This window comes from Lissotriton helveticus, chromosome 1_1 (genome assembly GCF_964261635.1).
Source record: "Lissotriton helveticus chromosome 1_1, aLisHel1.1, whole genome shotgun sequence".
NCBI classification, from domain to species: domain Eukaryota; kingdom Metazoa; phylum Chordata; class Amphibia; order Caudata; family Salamandridae; genus Lissotriton; species Lissotriton helveticus.
The window spans coordinates 766,615,642-766,639,210 of NC_136057.1; the positions used below are offsets into that span (position 1 = coordinate 766,615,642).

The following is a 23,569-nucleotide window of genomic DNA, read 5'->3' on the forward strand; positions in this document are numbered from 1 at the left end:
GTAGGCAAGCCATCATTGTGGCTCTGAGCCCTGAAAATATAGACTTAAATATAAGACTGACAAACTTCATTCAGCAAGTGTATCGTAACTTTAAGCAAAAGAGGTCTGTTAACGCTTCTCCCCTATCTTTTTAGTTACATAATGCACTTTACAACATATCCCAAACTACCCTTAGAATATTGGTTTGTTTCTATATGTATGAAATTATAGTTAGTGAGAGTAACAAAAAAGGGTTAAGATTTTTGTACATTATGTTTTAATCTGCCTTGTTCTTCTCGTTCCTTTTGTGTTTTTACCTCTCTTTTAAAAGGATGTAATCGGGAGGTTTAGGTCGTGTAAGATGACTATTTATATTACGGCTGTTTAATCGATCGTTTCTATTGTCTTTATTTTTAAGTTTGTATATAACGTGAACTTGTAATTCTCTTTTAAAGATATTTGTTTTATATCTAAATAAAGATTTTTTGATTTGATTTGATTTAAACCTAATCTGTAGATCTTTTATGTAGTATATAGTTTAAAGTAAATAGCCACATAGTAAAATCGGAATACTTCAGAATACACCTTGAACCACTGAATTTGATTGTATATTGATTGTTTCTTAGTTTATGATCTCTGCATGGTCAAGTTTACAGTGAAAAAGCTTATGGTTTATTAGACCATAATTTTGCATGGCAAATAAGAATTTGTCTAATAAAAGATTTTCATTAAGACTTGATACTGCTGTGGTAATTGAGACAGGCGAATTAAAAAGCACTACAGACTGGTAATTGATGCATATTTAGTAGAAGCATTAGCTCTGTATCTGCAAGCAGTAGAAATTAAATTTATTGTATTTCTTAGCTAGGCAAGATAGGAAGGAAACTGACCTGAGGGAGAGGGGATTATTTAAACCTAATCTGTAGATCTTTTATGTAGTATATAGTTTAAAGTAAATAGCCACATTGTAAAATCGGAATACTTCAGAATACACCTTGAACCACTGAATTCGATTGTATATTGATTGTTTCTTAGTATATGATCTCTGCATGGTCAAGATTACAGTGAAAAAGCTTATGGTTTATTAGACCATAATTTTGCATGGCAAATAAGAATTTGTCTAATAAATGATTTTCATTAAGGCTTGATACTGTTGTGGTGATTGAGGCAGGCGAATTAAAAAGCACTACAGACTGGTAATTGATGCATATTTAGTAGAAGCATTAGCTCTGTAAATGGAAGCAGTAGAAATTAATACAAGTGTCTAAGGATAAAAAAAACTGTTTTGGTCTCCTTTTTCAAATGAGTATGCAAAATTGTCATGACTGTAGTCCTATTCGTCTGCATGAACTGAATGTAATAAAAAGAAAATGTAAAAAAATTGAACTTGATGCATCCTTTAGTGCCAATATGTTACATTTTAGAACAGCCTTCTGTAACGCTCTTTTGTGTGGATATTACATTTAACTGCAGATTCATTACTGTCCTCCGACCTCCCTATTCTGCACCGTGGCCTCTTTTTAATTCATAAAAAGAACTCCTTTTAGGAATAAGCACACTGGTATGAACAATTGTTTTCAGGCTATGAGGGCACGGAAAGAGTTGAGCAAGAAATTGACATCAGTGTGCCAGGGTATCGCTTATTTGCGACTTCACTCAGTCACTTCTGGGGAGGTGCATTGCCAGCGCTGAGCATCATGATTCTATTTTAAATAAGGAAACTACGTGGTACACCTGCCACATTTGATTTGGATGGTTGTGAACCTGTGGCAGTGGGACATCATGCTGTGCACCTTACTGCACCTTTCCCGCACTACTAGCATTCACAAGCAGAAGGCAGACTATTTAGCTGGAATGTTCACACCTCTTATAAGTAGCATCACCATGTTCTTAACACTGTCTTTGAGCAATGGGTCCACCAAGCCTTTGGCTCCTGTGTGACAAGAGCATCAGGTGTGAGCAGTTTGTTTCTTTGATGGTCTATGATCATGCATCTGCTGGAGAGAGAGAATTGGGCCAAAAAGTTCATGTATGTCTTGCCAATCCTCCATTGAATCTAAGGATGTTACAGAAAATCAAGTATAGATGTGAGTGCTCAGTCATCTCAATAGCCCCAGGCTGGTTTAGTCATGTCTCAGACATCCTGAACATCTCAAAAGGGAGCACATCAATTTCCTCAGGACATTCCTCCCTACCCTTGTTCAACTCGAACATTTGTTTCCTGCGGAGCTAGGTAGCTATTTACTACTTTTAACACTAGGATGAACTGTCAGCTGGGAGTAAGCTTTCCATTAGGACGCAGTACTGCAGCCAGTAGCAGAGGCTTTGTTATCTGTCAAGAAGTATCAAGCCTCTTACCTAAGTGAAGACTGCATCAGCCTTTTCCAGACACCTGACCCCTATTTTTCAAGGTGAAAAACCCTGTCGGACCCGCTAATCAGTACATTGGTGCCTCCAAAAACCGATCAGGGGAATGTTTTTAATTGCCATTGTTAAGGCACACCAGAACGTGCTCCTCCTAGCCATACACTTTGTTCTGTAAGATTATGGTATCTCGACATCATGAGCATGGTGTTCCTAAAATTTGACCTGAATTACTCCACTCTTTATAGTGTTTTTCATACCCCCGCATGTTTCCTGGGCTGAAATCATGTGTAACCGCCTTGATATCGGGCACTCACTCCCCTCTCTCTCTCAACAAAACAAAAGATATGCATGCTGCAGACCTAATGTTAGTTACTCATGGGGCAAATGATGCTGGCCAAAAAGCATTTTAGGATTACCATTGCCATATAAATTGCATCCTGCATCTCACACTGGTGTGCCCCATTTGTGACAGAACTTGGATGTAATTTCTGAGCACACTCCACGATTGCTAAGGCTGCATGTGCTTGTTTGTGTGATATGTAGTTATGCTAAATGAAGTACTCCAAACCCATTCTCTCCATAACATGACGTGTATTTATAAAGTGCACGTTCACCCGTGGGCATCTTGGTCCTGAATAACCAATGTTTATTGTTACCCAACTCCATTGTACTCATTTTATTGACTTCAAAGGGATGAGAGGCTGAGTGGACCCACCAGGATCTGAACCTGTGATCATGAGGTCAAACATAGACCCCTACAGTGGTTGCATTAGTTCTCTAAGCCACTGGACCCTAGGCATTTCACTCTTGAGGCTTCCTTAGAAAACAATACCCAATGAGGTCAAGAGGTTCTAAGGACCTTTAACTGACCAGTGTTGCCTTCTCTTGCTCTCTTTCTTTTCTCTGTGCTTTGTATTCTAACTTCACATTGAGTAATGAGATGGAGAGCTAGGACATAGTGATAGACACAATTAAATTTGTGGCCACTGCTGTTTCTTATCCATATGTTCTCTCCCATTTTAAACATCCCCCTGCTAGGCCCTCATCCCTCAAACAAAACAAAATAATGATTTTCTCCTTTTTGTAAACAATGAAAGTGATGATTTTCGCACCTGCCAGGGTCCGTGGAGACAGAACCACATATGATACTTCTTTGTATGTATAATACCAGGAATAGAGAGCTGTGGTTAAGCAGTGGTGAAAGCTGTTTCCCATCCCACCAGTAAGTGGTGAAGTGCTGACAGATTAAGAATGTCTATAGTCTACTTACTAGATGTAATAGAATCATCAGAAAGATAACTTTTTTTTCTTGTCTTCACTATTGATTTGGGCTTTGCCTCGGCAGGGAGGAGTGTTTGAATTGTTCTTTATCTGGAGGGATGTAGCCATCAATCGAAATACTGTGGCTAAACAAGAGTGAACTAATCATATGCATTTTCAAGTAAAGATTGTGTTCTCATTTTTATAGCTGTTTTTCTTTATTTGCATATGTTTAATGAAGAATTCCCGTGTGTTGAGATTGTTCAAGTTCACAGAAAAATCTTCAATTGGAAATGAAGCTCAGAATGATGTTTCTCACATAATGTTGAAAGCACAACTTGAAGCTGCTGAATTGAGTCATGAATCCGAAGAAGACCTGTCCTCATCTGATTCAGATTCTCCCTGGGAGGAACGATATGAAAAGTTGTGGGTTGATCAGGAGAAAAAAGAAGTCAAATCTCATTTTAAGACTGTTGCCGCTGAACTGAAGCAGAAATTTGGTGAAATTATTGATTCACCAAAAACGACACCTTCCTTGAAAAGCCCTTCACAAATCTGTCTCAATGAAATGAAAATGACAAGTGATGCAAGCTTTGCAGAAGATGATTGTGAAGCTGCTGACCTGACTTGTGTAGAATTTCCTCCTATCGCTCGTCAAAGCAGCTCTACTTCACAAGATAATTTTTTGAGTAAATCTCATCAAAGCAAGCAAAAAGAAACTGACCTGTCAAAATTTGTGGCATCCTCCAATATCGGCTTACCAACCGTTGAGCACCTTTTAAATCCTTTGAAATGCACAGATGTTTCGCAAAACCAAGTAAACTCAAACAGTTCTGTGCAAAAGGAAAACAAACGTCCTATGCTACAGGAATCCTTGATAAACAATACAGTTAGAGACTCTGACTCAAGCAACAGTATGGAAAAGTCACAAATTCACAGTCTTCAGGAAGATGATTTACACCAAAACCTAACCAGTGCTAAAGTCAAGGGGTATGATTCCTCTAAATTGCAGACACAATTATATGTTGCCCCAAAGAATATAAACAAAATTGAGACATCAGAAGACATCAAGAAGCAGAAGAGTCAAGTCCTTGTCAATAGCAACAAGGGCAAACTCAAGTATCAACCTCAATTTGAAAACCTAGGAACATCACAGGGTTCACCAAATGAAGCAACTTCCAAATTACTGGATAAAGGATTGGAACAAGATGTACAGAGGTTTAAGAACGAGGTAGGAATTCTACAAGCAGTGTTCCTGAGCTTGGAAAAAGAGAAGGCACAACTCCAAAAAGAGGTAGACTCTTACCTACTTCTTTTCCATGACTTTTGTCTTAACTATCAACCACTTTTATCATTTCACCGTTCATTAGAATAACTCTGTTGTGCCGACAGGCTGAAGGTAACATTTTTCAATATCAGTATAACGTGGGGTTTATAGACTAGAAGTAAGGAACCTCCTCTTTTGTCCAATCCCTTTTTAGAAGGCACAACAGAAAACCTTATGGCTTAGTATCTGGCATTCATCTGTTTTCTCCAGATGTTTACATTACTCTATTTACGTCAAATTTCTGTTATTTCATTTTGTCTTAACTCTGCACATTTCAAATCATTCTGTTTATCTAAATCTGAGAACTGTCCTTTTCCTTGCATTATCTATTTTCGTCCAACTCTTCATCCATTTGCATTCTACATATGAGAACCCAGAGTCCTCTCTTAACAGTCTTATCTACCATCAGATTAAAATTAATTGTTCTTTCTAGAAAGGCTAGGTTTTGTCCCACAAGGTGACATTTTCTACAAGATCTGGAGTAGTGACATGTAACTTGAAACTCTTGGGAACATTTAAGAAAGCCTGACACAAGCTTTATTCTGAGTTTTTCCTCCCCAGATCCTTTCTATCTTCAGTATGTCCTTGTGAGCTTTCCAATGCATATAAATAGAGAGGCGAGGTGGGGGTGTCATACATTCCTCCAAAAAACATAACAGGGATCATATTAAGCCGCTTAGGCATCCTGTATAGCAGTGAGGGCTGGACACCACTACTTGATTTATGAGTGCTAGTATGCTACGATTATTGATGTCAGGAGTTTGCACATTATACACCTTACCAGAGAACCTTTTACATTACGATTTAACTTCACAAGTTTTACCATGGGATGACAAAACTACTTAAGCATTAAGTACTCCTTCATGTATGTTTCTTTCTGTCAATTCTTTATTTTTCCACCCTATCTTTTGACATGTTCTAATGCTTTTCGATCTACATGTTATATTTCCGATTGTATTGAATAATTTGGACTTTTGTATTTTAAATGTTTTCGACAAGTGACATTTTCAAGAAAGATTTGAACTGTTATGTAATTTTAATCTATGGGTTGGTAAATATTTCTACAGTAAGTGGAAGGTATTGTGTGGATCTGTCCAGCCTGTGACATAATAGTAATATTGCAAATTTATCAATGATCAAATATTTTTTATCCGACTAGGTGAAAGAAGAAAAATTGAAAAATTCTGACAGTCAAAAATCTGATGAAAAGAAAAAAAAACCAGTGGGATGGGACAGTGACAACAGTGTTGTACAAAATAGTGATAAAAACAAACAACTGAAACAAACCCTTGCTACAAAAGCAAGTGTTTTATCAGAAAATGAAGGTGTAACTTCACATTCAACCAACAGTGTTCAAATGAAAGAAAAATCTAAACCTGCACAGAATCTTCTTAGAGGGTAAGTTGCTAAAATGGTTTAATGTGTATATATTTAATGTGAAGTATTTTCCCCAGGTTTTGCTTGCACTGTGAGCATATCAAACAGAGGTAATGCATGACATTTAATTACCACATCAGAAACGCCTTTGTATAAACAATATCGTGGCTACGATATTGTTCATACAAAGGCATTTCTTTTTAAAGATGAAGTTAAAAGGAATAAAGAATATTTGAAATGGAACACGGCTGCCAGATGTAGTGATTAAATGTCCTGCATTACCTCTGTTTGATAGGCTCACACTGCAAACTATTGGCAAACTAATGTTAGACTGCTAGTAATTTGGATATATTACTTACAGTTTTGTGTGTGCTGGACCACTAGAGGGTTGTGTTATTTTGAAGACTTGTTTTCAGATTGGAGTAGAGAGGGGTTGTGGTCCAGGTTCGTTGCACCACATGTAATTTTATAATTTTCAAAACCGACTTGAATGATAGGTGCGGTAGTGCTTTACCTCTACTCTTCCATTTTTTTGTGTGTGTGTATATATATATATATATATATATATATATATATATATATATACACACACACACACACACACACAAAGGTTAAAGTAGCATTATAGTTAGGAAATGTGTTCAGTAACAACATAACATTTTATACTGAAAACACAGAAATTCAGTTATAGCTACCTTAGGGCATGAGTTTTAGTTACTTGAGATAACTATAACTAGTACATTTCTGTGTTTTTTACATTTATAATGTTACGTTGTTACGGAACATTTCACCTAACTAAAACGTTACTTTAACCTATGTTTTTTTCAGTAGATTTCTTACATTTTAAAGTAAGGTAATATTTTCTTACCATATGGAAAACCAACCCCCTGAAGGTCATGCGCAGCGTGAGTTGGCCGCCATGCCCTGCTTTCAAACTACAAAGGCAGCCAACCCCATACTGCGAGGTTGGCCAACCCACCCAAAAGCAGCCATCCCCTCTCACAGGCTGACAACCCCTCCCACAGGCTGCCAACTCTATGACACACACACAGTCTTTGGCATGCGTAACAGTGTAGGTCTTTGGGCCCTAGTGACACCACCCGCTGAGGCTGAATTCCATTAAAAAGGAGAGAGTGTGGTACTCCTCCCCAAGCCTGTTGTAGCCCTGGGGACCCCATTCCCCAGGGCCTCTCTAAATTATAGGTGGGTGCCCCGGTGGCCATCTGGGGCACCCACCAAACAACACTTAAGGGGAGGGTGTGCGCTGCCCTCCTCCAAGGGCCTCCTGATGCCCCAGGGTACCCCCATCCCTGGGGAAAAATTCAATAAAAAATTAGGGGGCCCATGGGTTCTTCTTGCCTGCGTCTCAGTAGACCCCGAGGCAAATACAGTTAAGCAGGGGAGGGGGCATGCGGTTCCCAGGGCCAAATTCTAAGGACTGTGATACCCCCTCCCCGAACCTTTATAGGCCCAGGGGACCCCATCCTCAGGGGCCACATGTTATTATAACTAGAACGAGAGGGCAATGCGCTCCTCGAGCCTTTGAATCAGCGGCGTACCAACAAGAGATACTCCACTACCATATACTCACCTGGGCCCATAAACACACTTTCACCTTGAGTAAACCGCTGGAGCCAGAGTTTATGTTTTCACAATTTAAGATTAGTTATTCCTTATTCCTAACTAACTGTTCATTGATCAAAAAGTTCTTTCCTCTGATCGATGGACCATTAGTTGAACTAATTGATGGTGATAATGAACATAATACTAACTTTTCTATACCTTGAATCAAATAACCACAGACTCGAGGTATGTTTAAATGTTTATCTAAATCAAATGCATGTGAACCATTTCAAAAACACAAGACAGCCACCCTCATTCATAAGAGAGAAAATCAATTAAATGATTCAACAAATATTTTATGAATTCAATAAACGGTGTCTAAGGAAAAGGAGAGGATAGAGAGAAAAGAATATCTAAATTACACGAAAAATAATTCTTAAGAATGGTGTGAAGACCAACCCCCTGGCCAAAGGGCTGGTAAGGGTCCACTGGGAAAGGTCAGGTGACCAAGACTTCAGGACAGGACTCAGGATAGGAAGTTACCTCTCTAAGATACCGACGACAGCGTCGCACCCCTCTTTGACACTCTCTTCCTCCTCGAGATTCTTCTGCTATCTTCTTTCTAATTCAATTAGTTATGATAATAGGTTCTGTATTAGATTCTTCATCAGCATCTCACAGCATCTCTCCCAACAGCATCTCCCGCTCACAGCATCTGTGTTCCCAGAACCTTCTTCCAGCAATTCTCTCAGTTCTTCTCTTCTCTTCTTGCAGTTGTTCCAGTTCCGACTATCTATCTAACTAAGGCTACCTCAATTATACCTTTCGTTCTACATATTCTGCCCATTAATGTTTCAGGCAAGGGGGGGAAGATCATCACACCATGCTTACATATCACTTTATTCCATTAGACTATTGTCCGCAATCCCATCCCCTTAATTTTTATTCATGCTTTATTTTCCCATCCGCATTCACATTTTATCTGCAACAATTGTTAACAGTTTATCATGTAAACTCATTCATTTAAACTTTTCACTGCCGATTCCCAGGCTCAGGCGTCCTGCGACTTTGCCAGTCTTCTGAACTTCATGTCATCATTCCTGATTAGCTTTTAATGCCCATGCGCGAATATCACATGGTATAGCCCACTCCAGCCATACACGAGAGGCCCAAATACGCACTAGTGATAAAATCAGAAAGACAGATGCTACTTTCATAAATAAATGGTTTCACTATATACCAGCCGTCTCTACTCTATTCCCTTTTTACTTATTAATTCTTTCCCCACGGTAGCATTTGTAAAATCACTTGATTTAATTTCAAGCAAGCAGATGCAAAGCACGCGAGTCTTCTAGACCCCTTCTGCTCATGCACAAGAATTTTCCTCCAAGCGACAGTTCGTCATACAGCCTAGGTGCAGTTAAGATTTCCCTTTTTAAGGCTGTTTTAGTAATTTGTTCAAGTTGTTAACGTTAGTAAACACTTATGCAAGCTTCACTAACCCGTATATTTATGTGGTGCGCATTAATTTTACACAAAACACAATTAATACTCGTTAGTAAGTTAAAGGAGCGGATTGCTTCCGAGCAAGTCTCTTTTCTACGAGTCCTTGCTCCATCATCTTCACGGGACTTGGGACCCCATTCTGTAGGACCTCTCTTTGTTATAGGTGGGTGCCCCACTGCCCACCTGAGGCACCACCAAGTAAAAAAAACGTGAGGTCAGTGGATCACTGGTCTCATCCTTGTATGCACTCAATATTCTTCCCAAACATTTAGGAGTTCCAAACGATTTTATTCATCATCTGTAATATTTTATTCACAATATGTTTTCATTTGTGATTATCATTTTGTACATTCATGGCAGATTTTGGCTCTTAGGTTCAGAGCATAACACCATCCCATTTAAATACATCCAATGCATTTCGGGGCCATATTGCGCCCCTTCATCAGGGAAAGGATACTGTGGTAGAAAAGAAAAAGCGCCGTATAAGTATAATATGTTTTTTGGAAAGACGTAGGTGGGCCGTGGGGGAACAAACTAACGTGACAGGTTATGGGGTCACCGTTACAAAAGCCGTGATCCAAGTGTAGTGAAAAAGAAATGAATTCTTACGTGTTTTCAAAATGGTAGATGGGGTGGATCTGGGGGGAAAAAGTAAAAGTATCTGATTACCGCCGAGAAGCGGCTGAATTAAGGTCAGGCTATCATACAGTTTATCGTCCTCGGATTGCGAGAGACGGGACTAACCTGGAGTGATGGTTCTGAGTTACTGCCCGAACACAATTAATACTCGTTAGTAAGTTAAAGGAGCGGATTGCTTCCGAGCAAGTCTCTTTTCTACGAGTCCTTGCTCCATCATCTTCACGGGACTTGGGACCCCATTCTGTAGGACCTCTCTTTGTTATAGGTGGGTGCCCCATTGCCCACCTGAGGCACCACCAAGTAACACGTTTTGGGCTGTAAGGGTAGGCTCAGGAGCCCACGCCCTAGCCAGCTCCCCAAATGGTGTGGCAGCCGGCATTGCTCCCACCCGGAGGGAACAGATGTGTTCTGCTTGCTTCCTCCAGGCAGGAGCGGTATGTGTTCTTTTTCCCTGCCCACAGGAACAGAAAAGAAATGTGTGCCCAGCCAGCAGGAGCATGTTGAAATCTCCCGCCGGCTAGGAGCAGACTTGCATGTTTGGCAGGAGATTTAAAAATGATCCCGCAAGGCAGGAGCAAACTTGTGTCCATGCCCACGCTTGTGCCTTTAGGGAAACTATTGTGTACTGGGGATGGACTCCCTGGGACACAGTCATTGAGCCTGCTCTGGGGGATTGGGTCCTGGAGGCCAAATTTGCCGCAGGGTACGCCTCCCTCCCACTCCTTTCATTTGATTACTCGGCCAAGGAAGATGATGGAACATATGGCCTTCTTAGGTTCAGGGAGAGGGGTTACTCAGACTCCCTCCCCTTTTTAATGTATTTTGAGTCCAGGGATTGGAGTCCCTGGGGCCTAATACAGCTCCGGGAGGGGCAGCGCGTTCCCACCGTACCTTCTTTTGTACCTCAGCCCTGGGAGATAGGGTCCCCAGGACCTCTCAGAGGCTAAGGGAGGGGGCCATCCCAAAAATTAAAACATGCGTCTCCATACCGCCCCCCTCTCCTTCCCCCCCCCCCTCCTTCCCCCTTCCCCCCCCCCCCCCCCCTACCCTCGGTTCAGCGGTTTGGGCAGTAGCTGTGTCTAAAGTTCTATTTAGCAATCACTGTTGTTGTCCTGTTCCCCAACAAGATTACTGTAGTACCGCTCCCAGGAATTCAAATCCCCTCTCCAGTCGGCTAGATCTATTAAAACATATTTCATTGAGTTACATTCTTAAAACTGATGTGGCCTACATGTTTCAGCATGGCACTTTCCACTGGACCTATTAAGACATAAGGGTTAACTATGCAATATGGACCTGTATTGCCATAGAGGAGTTCGAGGAACCTTTTATAAACCCGAAGGCCGAGTGGTTTATAAATATCAACTTCAAAGTGGCAATATAGGACAATGTTACTCATTATATATTTTTTATATTACACTATTTATTAGTTGATTTTAGTCATCTTTAGAGATGTTTAGTGTTTTAGAGCATAATCTGTTAACGTTTCATTGTTTGCCTGAACCTACAGTTAAGGATGTCAGTGTTTTGCGAAATGTGTGTTTTTGTTAGGGATTACGTGTTAATATTTAATGTAAAAGTGTTATATGGAACATTGAGTATTATTATAAATCAAATCTTAATTGCAAAGCATATTGTAAGGAAATTAAACATGTGCATTCTAAAATGTGCTTTTCTTTTGCATTACATTGACACTATAGAGTTGGTTTAACTTGACACATATTAAGAAAGAAAATAAAATGCTATGTGTCTGCTCTTTTAATGTTTATTTTTACTCACTGGGGATGATTCACTGGTAAATGCTTGCATCATGGCTAGACCTCCAAGGGTGAGCTTTTCAGGGTTGCTGATTAATGTTCTAAGAACTGCACAGTCATTGTGAAAGCTTTTTTATAGCAGCACTGAAAGGATTTAATAAAAACTGTGTTTAACTTCTTTATTAAGGGAAGCTAAATATCCTGCAAATGAATTCAGCACTGTGAATTACGGAAAACAAAATACAGTTAGAGCTCTTTTCAGTTAAATGGATATTTTGGAACCACTGACAAACATTCAATAAAAAGGCCCTGGGTAGTTATAATTAGGATCGTGTTTCCATAGCAAATGCGTTTTTTCTGTTGCTAAAAACTTTGGCTCCTTTTGATAAATGTCTATGAAACTTTCACTAAAAAGTGCTACATTTTGACTAATTTCTAAATGGTACGTTTCAGGGTGCTTGGTCAAGCGAGGGCAGAGAAAAAGGGTAGGGTGTCCCAAAAACTGTTTTCCCTATTATTCTTTTTTAGATAGTAACTTTAGACACCCCTATAGCCCAAACCGCTGATTTACACAAAATTTGACAGAAAGCTAAATCTTAGTCCAGAAAGAGTGCTTTTTGTTTTTGGTATAAATCCGTTGAGTAGTTTTTGAGCAATAAATATTCAAAAACCTTGAATATCTAGGGACGTGTAGTCTCCACTGTTCCCAACAGATCTCAAGCTGAAATCTGATTGTCTGCCACCATCTCAAATAGGAAGTGGTGGCTTTCATCTTAGGACTCAGGTCTCAATACAAAGTCCCCAAAAAAAAAGTCTTAAAAAAAGTTCTAAAAATAAGTTGTAAGGGGGCAGGGTAGGCATACCCTGATCCCTTGGGCCAAAATGTTAATATATTTGTGTATTTTGCTGCCATTTACCCAAGACTCAGCGAGGCCCTGGGGACCCCCCAGTCCCTGGGCCAGTAACTAAATCAAAGGGGAGGGGAGCCAAGCGGCCCCCTCCCTGAGCCATAGAATGGCCCCAGGGGCTTCATCCCCCGGCGCCGGCTCAGCAACGGTCTCCCAAACCCCGCACACTGTCTATTACCCTGCCTGCGATTGCGGGCAGGGAAAATGCACAGCTCTCCCTCCAGGCGAGAGCACAAAACTGCTCCTGCCCGATGGTAGAACAAAACATTACCCTGCCTGTGCTCTCTGACAGGAATGTGCTTTGATCGTTGCCACCCCAAGGGAGCAAAAGAAAACTGCTCCTCAGGGTTGGAGCAATGCCGGCTCTCGCTGCGCCCACGATGGGTGCAAGCGGGGAGCCGGCAGGGTTGAGGGGGCCATGGGCCTCCCCCTGAAGCCTTAATGTCGGATTAGCCATGGGGTGTCCCGGGTGGGCACTGAGACACCGCATTAAAAGGAAAAAAAGTTGTTGCATGCCCTGGGTGGGAACCAGCGGGTGCCAATTTCCTTTAAAAAAAATAAAAATAAAAATAATTAAATCCAGTGGGGCCACAGGAGCCCTGGGCATCCTCTCCTGGTCCCCCAAAAATAATGAATGGTCTGGGGTGGCCCAGGTGGACATGGGGTGCCCCATTTAATAAACAAAAGTAAACTAGCTGTGGCGTGCCCCTGGACGGCACTGAGGCGAGGCATGCCACTTTATCGAAAAACATGGTGGCTCCTGCAGGAGCAAGAAGTAGGCGGGCCATAGGGGCTCTGGGGCCCCCTCGCGGCCCCTTATTTAAAAAAATCACAAAAAACCCTGGTTGTCCCGAGTGAGACTGAGACACCCACAATTTTTTTTTATAAATTAATTATATATGAGCGAACACATTTTCTCATTTATTATTCACTGGTCCTTCAAGGAGCGCCCCATAATGGCCTTGGAGGACCACTTGCATATATATTGTTTTTGGTGATGTCCCTAGAAGGGACAGGGGCATCACCAGTTTTTTTAATTAGAGTTATCTCAAGTAACTATAACTCATTCCCTAAGGTAATTACAACTCACTCCCTCGCCTTGAGGTTTTCTCATTAATAATTTAACTGCAGTTCATGGCGAGGGCATGATTTATAATTACCTTAGGGCACGAGTTATAGTTTTTGAGACAACTCTTACTATGGTTTCATGTATTTAAATTCTTAACCTATCTAAAATGTCCCTGTAGCCTTAGTTTTTTTGTGTGTATTTCTAAGGTTTTTTAAATTCTATTTCCTAACTATAGTTTTCCTGTAACCTTTGTGTTTTTTTCATTGAATTTCTCCTTTTTTTATGACACAGTGGGGGATTTACCGCAGGACCTGGCCTGGGGCTAGGCACTGTAGGTAACACCACTGCATGCATTTAATCTCATGCGCACTGGCCTGCAGACTTGTGGCCAACCCCTCAAAGGCAGCCAACCTCTGATGGGGACACGCAGCCCCCCTCCCTGGGTCAATTACGGCCACGGAGACCCCAAGACCCTGGGGCCCTCCACATTTTTTAGGGCAGGGGATGTGAGGCCTCCCTTCCTGGAAAACGCCAGTGCCTCCCTAACCCAATGTTATAATAAAATTTCTCCCAGGGACCTTGCCCACCTGGGGGCCAATGAAAAAACAAGCGCGAGAGACTGCTCTTGTTGTTTTTTTGCGGTCTTTCCTATATAGGCTTGCCCACAGGGACACAGTACACTACATTTTTGTATGGCAGTTAGTGAATTGTGAATGTTTAAACTTAAAGCCCATGTAGTTCAATTTGTCGCCCTCGTCCTGCATCTGTAGTGGCCTATCACTGGGTGAGATCAAGAAAGATACCTAGAGTTGGGGGTCTGGGTTTTCAGTGTTGTGTTAGGTCCTACAAGATTGTCCTGTATGTTTCGGTTTCGTTTCAGAGCAAACATAGGCAGTTCTTTGAATTGTTGGAGGCCAACCTTCTAGTTTTTTCGGATCAATTTCTTTATTAAGTTGGTCACTCATGAGAAGGCTGTGACACACACAATTTGGTTGCTTTGTTGTTTTTTGCCTGGCAGCAATAGATTCTGTCTCTGTGTGATCCATGCCCGTTTCATGTAATTTCAGCACTGTCCTCAGGGATCCCTTTGTTGGAGTTTCAATAGGAGATTCTCTGCATTCCTGAAACAGTTTTCCTTCTTTATCCAATTTCTCCTTGTGGGGAGGAACTGACTCTACAGTAGATTATACCTCTAATTCCTCTGGTGAAAGCTGGAGTAGTGTAAACATATATTCCTGTTCAGTCTCCTTAGTATACAATGAGGTAAGTACTCATTTGTATTCATGGTGTAATATAATTTCCAGAAAATGGATCTCATTATTACAAGCCATTGAGAATTGTATATCCGGACTTGTTGAATTCAACCAGTTCACAAAGTTTGTGATCTCCTCTTCTGGATTCTTACATGTCATTAATACATCATCAATGTATCGGTTTGAGACGGTAATGTGATGTCGAAATGGGATGTTGTTCAGCACCCATTTCTCTTCATATAGAGCCATAAACATAATAGCCATTTCCTCTCTGGATTATTTGTTTTGGGTATATTTGACCTTTTGTTCAATTGCATTTATGTCCCTTAGTACGTTTCTCTCAAAGCTCTCTAATTCTATGGGCATATTTGTAGTAAGGGGGATAGAAACTGGATGGTCCCTTAAGCCCTGAAATGTTTCTTTCTTATGGTGTTGGGTGGTTCATAAAAAAGACTTTGTCGCATTTTTTGAAAAAAAATGGTCATGCTTCAATCCTCAATTGTACAAACTCCGGTCCTGTAATTGGAACAAAGGACAATCCTTTACTCAAAACCCTGGTTTCTTAAGGGACCAGTGATCTTTGAGATAGATTATATTTGGGGTTTAATTCTGGTTCCCTCATCTGTAAGCTTGTCTTCTTTTTGTTATTTCCCCTGTGTTCTTGTTCTCGGTAAGTTGTCATGGTTTGGTCCTTAGACAACATTCTTGGCTACATCTTACAACCTTCAAGCAAGAATCTCAACAGAGGATACTTAGTCTTCGGGTAATACTCTGTTTGGGATGACGAAATTGCTCGAAAGAAGACCGAGATGGAGACCTTGAAGGCAGTTGGTCCGGAAAAACGCCAGGAACAATGAAGATACCTTATGAAAGGCATTTCTATCCACAGAGGGTACAAACCCCTCAATAGTTGCAAAGACACCACTAACGGCAGCTGTAAAGAGCTTTTCAGCTCCACAGGAGTCAACATAAGGTAAGAGCTGGCCCCCAACCTCCCAAAGCAGGAAAGCCTACCATTGGCTCCAAACAATGAGTTTCTGCTTTTATTCCATTACCCCTTCCGCTACGGGAAAGTATCTCACAATATCTAAAAGAATGGGAATCCATCACAAAAGATGTCTGGGTTCTGAATATTGTATCGAATTTTAATTGTCTCAGATTCACCAGCTCTCCACCAAATATTCCGCCAAAACCATCTAATCAACATCTGCAAATGCTGAGATCAGAAGTAAACATCCTTCTGCAGAAGCATGCGTTCCTCCTATCCAACGAGGCACAGAGGTTTATTCCTGTTATTTATTTAGTGAAAAGGAAAGGTCCTAAAAAATAACTCGGACCCATTCTAGAACTGAAAGTTGCAAACAGATGGCTAGGGGGAGTAATGTTCAGAATGCTAGCATTGCATCACGTTTATCCACAAATCTATAAAGGACTGGCTCTGTTCTATAGATCTTCATGATGCAAACTTTCATATTCCAGTAGCCAGAAACCATCTAAAACTCCTTAGTTTTTTTTTAATAGGTCACGATCATTACCAGCACACTGTTCTTCCTTTTGGCCTCAAATCAGCCAACAGAACTTTTTTGAAGTGCATGTCAGTGGTCACCACACATCTCAGCAAACACAGAATATTAGTCTATTCCTACCTAGACAACTGGCTTATCAAGGCATCAATGCAACAACAAGCACAGTTCCATTATCAAATAACAGCCACTACTCTCAACAGATTAGGTCTTCATGTCAACCAGAACAATTAGACTTCTTCACCAGTCCAGTATGTACATTATCTAGGATCAACCAACAACACCTTCAAAGCAAAAGCGTATCCTTTGGAGTGGAGATGGTTATCTATATGTCTGAAATGTCAACCTCTCCTGATGTCCTCTCATCCTACGGTGAGAAAAGTGTCATCTCTCCTAGGCTCCAGGGTATTGTAGCAATCTCTGATGCCAAATGCCCATCTCCACATGAGACCCCTATGAGAATGTTTGGAGGACCATTGCAGTCAATATTCAGGCAACTGGGAAGACAAGATCACACTTTCCATCAAAGCAAGGCAATCCCTTAAATGGTGGTGCAATATGAAAAATCTCCTTCAAGGGAGATGCCTTTTCATCAGGATGTTCCCTCTCGGACAATAGTGACAGATGCCTTTCTATTAGGTTAGGGAGCACATATGGATCACCTGCAAATCCAGGGAACATGGTCCTCGAAGAAATGATTTATCATATCAACTTCCTCGAACTACGAGCCGTTCACCTAGCATTGAAGTCTTCCCTACAATCATTCAAGACGAAATCCCTTTTTGTTCAGACAGACAACATGACAACAATGTACTATTTGAACAAGCAAGGCAGAACAAAGTCCAGAGCCTTGTAAAGGGAAGTGCAAACAAGATGGAATTGGTTACTAACCAGAGACAGGAGAATCACTGCATCCCCATCTTCTGGGGGTAGAGATTATTCAAGGAGACTCCCTAAGCAGAATTGTTCAAGAAAATCTCAAGTGGGTTCTACACAATGACATTTTTCAAAACATCTTCTGCATGTGGAGTTTTCTTCATATAGATTTATTTGTAACGGCAGAAAACAAAAAGTACCCAAACTTTGCCTCAAGGTATTACCCACCAGGGACATTGGGGAATGCCCTATGGATCGACTATATCATCAAATATCTCTACGATTTTCCTCTGATTCCTCCAATTCCTTCAGTAAACATCAAGCTGTCTTACTCGCAGGCCAGAATGATTTTGATTGCTACGGAGTTGCCCCGACAATGGTGGTTCACAGACCTTCTCCACGTGGAATAGTCCTCATATGAAGCTGCCGTACAGACATGAGTTTCTCATGAAGTTCAGGGGTCAGATGGTCCATCCAGTGGTGGCAGGTGACATCTGAAAGTGGTGAGGCGTAAAATGTGCCGTGGAGTGCACGGCGGTGATCGAGCATAGTGAGCGATCCCAAACAACCTAAGGGAGGCTCAGGGGGGTGCTCTCCCTGAGACATTTTTTAGAAAAGAACGGGCAAATGGTGCATTTTCAAGCAAATTTGACAAGGTAAGAAATTTAATAAAGCAATTCAACTGTTCGTCTGCATTAGGAGCCAGAAAGCTGTAAAAGTTTACTTATTTTACAAAAGTATTTAATCTGCTTTTTTCCAAAAGCACTAGATAGAATAAAGAGCACATTAACCTGAACAAATACTTATACCCAAAAAGCTAAAACATTAATTAGAAAGTAAAGGACAAAAAGGCGTATTCTACTTCTGCATAGCCACAGCTTATGCATGGCATATGAATTGTTTACCTAAAAAATTACATAAAATGACTCCAGTTTCTTTTATAGCAGTTGCAACTCTTCTAACTTAAGAACGCAGGGATTTTCGTCCACAGACTGAGTGACATTAACAGAGAAAGGCAATTCACCCCGTTGGGCCGTCAGCAAACATAGGAGTTTGATCCCTGAGAAGACACTTCCTTTGTTAATTAGAAGTCTATTATTATGTGCTTTGGGGCAGGCACAGACCTGCTAGCTGCTGTCCGTATTCAGGCCGGGCCTTTTTCGCCTTTCCTGCCTTCCCGCTGAAATCCGAATTAGTCTGTTTTTGTTTGAAGAGACGTGTTAACATCCTTAGGTTTTCTGCCCGGTAGGTCTGTTAACTTTGCAGGAAATGTTCCCGGATCAGTCAATACGACTGCAGGGTTTTCTGTACAGGGCAGGGATTTAATTTCTTATTATTAAAGTCTACAAAAAAAGGGCATAAAAATAGGAAAGGGGATACCAATTTAGGAAATGAAAAACAGCTCGTGTTGAGATCTACATAAATAAGCAAAAGTCCACTATAGTAAAAAACAAAAAAAAAAGTAGTGCTGAGCACTTACTTTTGTGGATATGTCTCTCACAAAAGAGGTGGAAATCATGAAAGATATTAGAATGGACAGGATTTTCTGCTGTCGTGTTCCCAATTCCGAAAGCTCAATCCATAGGGAAAAATGTGTGTAATGACAAAGGCCTTGAGGAAAAATGCAAGTGTAGAATAACCTCTCTGTGCCTTGGGAAAGTTGACAATAGTGGGTAGGAGGCAAAAGCATGTTCGAGGGCACATTTCACCAGTCTTTTTATTCTTTGTGGTAAAGGCATGCTCTGTGTGTAACACCATTAACGGTTGCAATTTTTTCAGGTCCAGCCTTCGAAAAGAAAATGGGTTGTTATTATTACATAAGAATGTTTGTTTTTCAACACAAAGTCTGTGTTTTACCACATACAAGTATGGCATCATCTTTAGTAATAGTGCTGCACCCAAGTGTAATAGACTCTGGTCGCCCCATGCCCCCTGCCTGCCTCTCCTCATCTCTTACCAGCTCGCTCATCCTTTTGTTTTTCTCCTTCCCATGTCTTTCCCTTACTCTCCCTTTGTCTCACCCATCTCTGTCCATTTCATTCCCTTTCCCACAACAACTTGCCCCTCGTCAGCTCCTTTCTTGATGCACTTCCCCTGCCACATTTTCCTCAGTTTTCTAATTCTTGAGTTTTCTGCGTCACTTCCCTTATTTCGGTGCCCTTTATCTGCCCGCCCCCTTGTATCTACACTTCTTTCTCCTGCACTCCCTGTCTGCCCCATGCACTTCCACCAACATATCTTTTTCCCTAGCTCTGTCTCTCTCTGTCTCCCCTGCCATGTCTCCAGTATCGTTCCCTCCATCTTCTTCATAAGTATTACCTTCCTAATCCCCTCCTTCTTCCAAAGAGCTCATACTCCTTTCCTCCCCTTGCAAATGCAAACAATAGTCCCTATCTTTAGCAGAAGTGCATCCTTCAGATAGCTGTCAATGCCTCGAGGCCCAAACGATGGCAGAGTGGCACTATATAAAAGCAAAGTATTATGGCTTCATATTTAGCTTCCCAATATCTGCACAATTCTCATTTTTCCCAATCCCACGTTGTCTCCTTCTTCCACTATCACCTTTCAGTTCTCTTCTCCTTTATTTTACCAGTGCCCAGTCCCCCTTTCCATTTTCTCACCCCATGCTCCCTCTCCTCTACTATGTCTGAAAATCTCCCTCCTTTTGTTAGGTCTCGCCTTGGCAGCGCATGCGCTGTCTCAGCGAGACATAAAGTAATATATCTGTCTTTCTGCTTGCTATTGGCTTAGTTGTGGTATTGTTGTTGTTATTTCCTTTTCTGTTTGCTGTTGGTGATTTGCTAACTTCCGTGTAGTCCCGATACAGGGGGTGCCTAACTACAGTGTTATTTCACTCTGCGTGCACTTCTTTTAATTGAAGTGCAGTGTGCCATCTGTTTCTCATCTGTAGCCTGCGTCTATAACTGGTGACTCTCCTGATGCCCCCGCTCTCCCTGCAGTTATAAATCACTCTGGCTCCTTTCTTGTGCCGTCTTCCCTCTTAGCTCTGTGTGGCGCCCTGCACGCCTCCTCCTGCTCACCCAGAATCCTGAGCGCCCACTGAGGAGGACAGGCAAAGACTTCAGAGTGGGGGTAAAGCAAGTTTCTCTATAAAACTCTATTTCCAGTCGCTCCACCGGAAAGACGCTTTCGCAAACCACCTTCCATGGTGCCTTAGATACTCCCTCGGGCTATAGTATACAAATCAAAATAGCATGGACAGGCTCAGCCCCTCGCCTCCTTGGTACGGCTGCTCCGAAAAGAACGAGGTATCATAGAGCCTGGTGTTGCGCAGCCTTATGGGAAATATACATTCTAAGCTTACATTTCGTGAGAAAACAAACACACTTTTGAGGAGTGCCGGTGTTTTTTTCATAATAACCCCACAGCAACTCTTTTCCCTGTCTCAGCTGGACAAAGCAGTTCTCTTGAGCTTCAGATTTCACACACTGGCATACACCGAGCAACGGAAGGGGCAGAGGGGCGTGCGGGGAGAAAGGAAGTATGCAGCCCTCTGGGAATCCGACGTCGGTTATGGAAGTCTGTTATTACAGTTCACAGATCCTTGCGTCCCCTCCAGCCACCCAGAGTACCACCGCAAGCACTCTGATTAAGAGACCCTGACTGCGTCTTTTCGTAATTGCTTTCATTATCTACCCACCGCCTATGCTGAGAGTACCCGGAGACACCAGGCGACATGCAAGGTGACTCCGCACTGCTGTACAGCACCCCCCCTGACTTCATTTGAATGTTTAGACTGGAAAGGCCGAGGGGTGTTCCCCCCCCTACAACACCACTATGGACTTTATGCAAATGGGGGAATTGTGAGCAGTCCTTTAGCCAGTGCTTAACTTGAGCCAGGGGTGTTTCGGCGCCAGTACTTAAATGTTAATGGCAATATGTGGTGCAAGCTACAGCGGCCTCCTGAGGAGAGCACTGGCCCTTGGGTTTATTTTACAAATTAAGTACTGCCATTAGCCTGTCTATAGCCCCAATGAGGTCATTCAAAATATATGTCCTGCCCCCCCCCCCTTTTAACACCGTAACTGCCATTAATTGGAGTGCACCGAAAACTGTGAGTGTTGGCGCTCTGCCGTTACCGAGGATTTACACCATCCCCTTTACCTTAGAGCAACAACTTGTTCCCAGACTCGAAGTTAAAGGATCAACTTATTTCTCCCTGATTGAATGTACGGTGCAACGCATTCACAAACTAACTTTACACCTGTGTTTGCCTGAAGAAAGAAAGAGTGAGACACACCATATGAGCGTGTGCACCTTCCCCGTGTGATCTTGGTTTCACATGCATAGCTCTGCAGACACTGTCACACTGCTGGTCACTCACTGCCTGCCCACGGAAGCATAACAAACAACGGACCGTCTGAAGACCGTGCCCGGCTCGCAAGGTGAAATGTGCACCCTGAGGCATCACTGTGGAAACCTTAAGGACCGTGAGAGCAGTCCATGTGCAGAGGGAAGCCCAAAGCAGGGTGCAAATTGACTGTGTGCAGGTCTGTGGACCCTACCCACACCAGCTCCTGCCCTGAGGATGCAGAAGTGCTGTGAGACCTCAGCAGCTCCGCCTTTTACCTGCACAGCGATCTCAATGCAGACAGTGCATGCCTCAGCAGCTCCGCCTTTCACCTGCCCAGAGATTTCAATGCAGACAATGTTCACCTGGGCAGAGATCTCAACGCAGACACTGCAGGCCTCAGCAGCTCCGCTGACACTGCCAGCCTCAGCAGCTTCGCCTTTCACCTGCGCCGCGACCTCAACGCAGACAGTGCAGGCCTCAGCAGCTCCGCCTTTCACCTGCGCTGAGACCTCAACGCAAACTGTGCAGGCCTCAGAAGCTCCGCCTTTCACCTGCGCTGAGGCCTCAACGCAGACTGTGCAGGCCTCAGCAGCTCCGCCGTTTACCTCCGTCGAGATCTCGGCGCTGAACTGTCCCTTTCTCGAACACCGCTTTCTTGGTCTGGGTACAGCGCCTCTCCCTGAGTCAGATCAGAGGCCATTATACCGAACTAGTACCCCGGTAAGTTCAGCCTACAGCTTCGTAGGAAATTATGATTTTACTAGAACGGGAACTGTGAAGCATTAACATAAATACGAATAAAATCATATAATATGAGCTGTTCATTATTGGGAAAATCCTAGTCATGCAATGTAAGCAATTCATTTTTTGAAAATGCTAGTCGCACACTATCCAATCATTCTCCACGTGTTATATGTACGGTATTGTTTGGAGTCCTTTTTAGGTCTCGCGCCTAGCGTTGCACTGTGCAGCAGTGGTGGCGCAGCGCACAGACATTTAGGAGGTGAAAAACGGGGATGTGAGGCTGACCTAGGAATGGCACACCAACGAGCGTGTGCCTTTCCTTCTGTGGCACGTTATTGGTCTTTGCGTGCAAGGTTTTTTAAAGCCAGCACGCAATAGGCCAAAGGCGTGCGCCTTGCTCTGCCCACGTCCTATTGGTGTCTATTACGCGCTTGGTGCGCGTGATAGAAACCAATAGGCCATAACGTGGGTCGCTCGGCCATGCACGCACCACTCACAGCCGTCTTTTGTGCAATACTGCCGCTTGTTACATTTTCTTGTTTAAAGTATAGGAAGACACCTGCCTCAGTGCTACACAAACCGTGCTCCACTGCAACAAAACGTGTTTTGACGTGACCTCCTCTCCGTGTCCTCCTCTCGCGCCCTAGTGGATTTGCATTGTTCTAGCTTACCCATTAGGGCACAGTTCAAGCACCCGGGTCAGTGTTTCTGCCAGTGGTGCTCTTCCTATGCAGAGTGGCCAGAACTCTAGCTCTGACCCTCCTGGCCTGATTTATCTATGGACACCTCTGACTGGGGCACCCCCACAAGTGCGGCGACAACAGACCACCCGCCCACTCAGTGCAGTAGACAGGGTACCAGTCTGCGCATCAACTGGCTGCACGGCAAGACCTCTCGAGGGGCTTAGGTGATTTACTACTCTGTCGCCGGAAGCCTTCTACCCCTGCATCAGGCACTATGAGGCCCAGCCGTGTTCCACCGCCAATCACCTCTGGCAGTGCACGGGGGCCTCTCCGGCGACCCCCATGCTCCCGGAATCGGGTCAGTCACGGCCGTCCAGCCGACCGTCTCCCCCAGGGCAGACAGGGCAAGCTAGATACCTCCTC

At 42.7% G+C, this 23,569-nt stretch overlaps 1 protein-coding gene across 10 annotated transcripts in view; it reads left to right on the forward strand.

Moving 5' to 3' along the window:
- Positions 1-23,569, forward strand: part of ANKRD26 (ankyrin repeat domain 26) — a 1,096,841-nt gene that overhangs the window by 454,437 nt on the left and 618,835 nt on the right. For 5 of the 10 annotated variants that reach the window (XM_078674324.1, XM_078674326.1, XM_078674325.1 and 2 more), the window contains 2 exons: positions 3,848-4,900; positions 6,093-6,331. In XM_078674324.1, coding sequence (XP_078530450.1) covers positions 3,848-4,900; positions 6,093-6,331 — 1,292 coding nt within the window. The remainder of the gene's footprint in view (positions 1-3,847; positions 4,901-6,092; positions 6,332-23,569) is intronic. The other 5 variants (XM_078674330.1, XM_078674331.1, XM_078674333.1 and 2 more) reach the window with 2 other exon arrangements.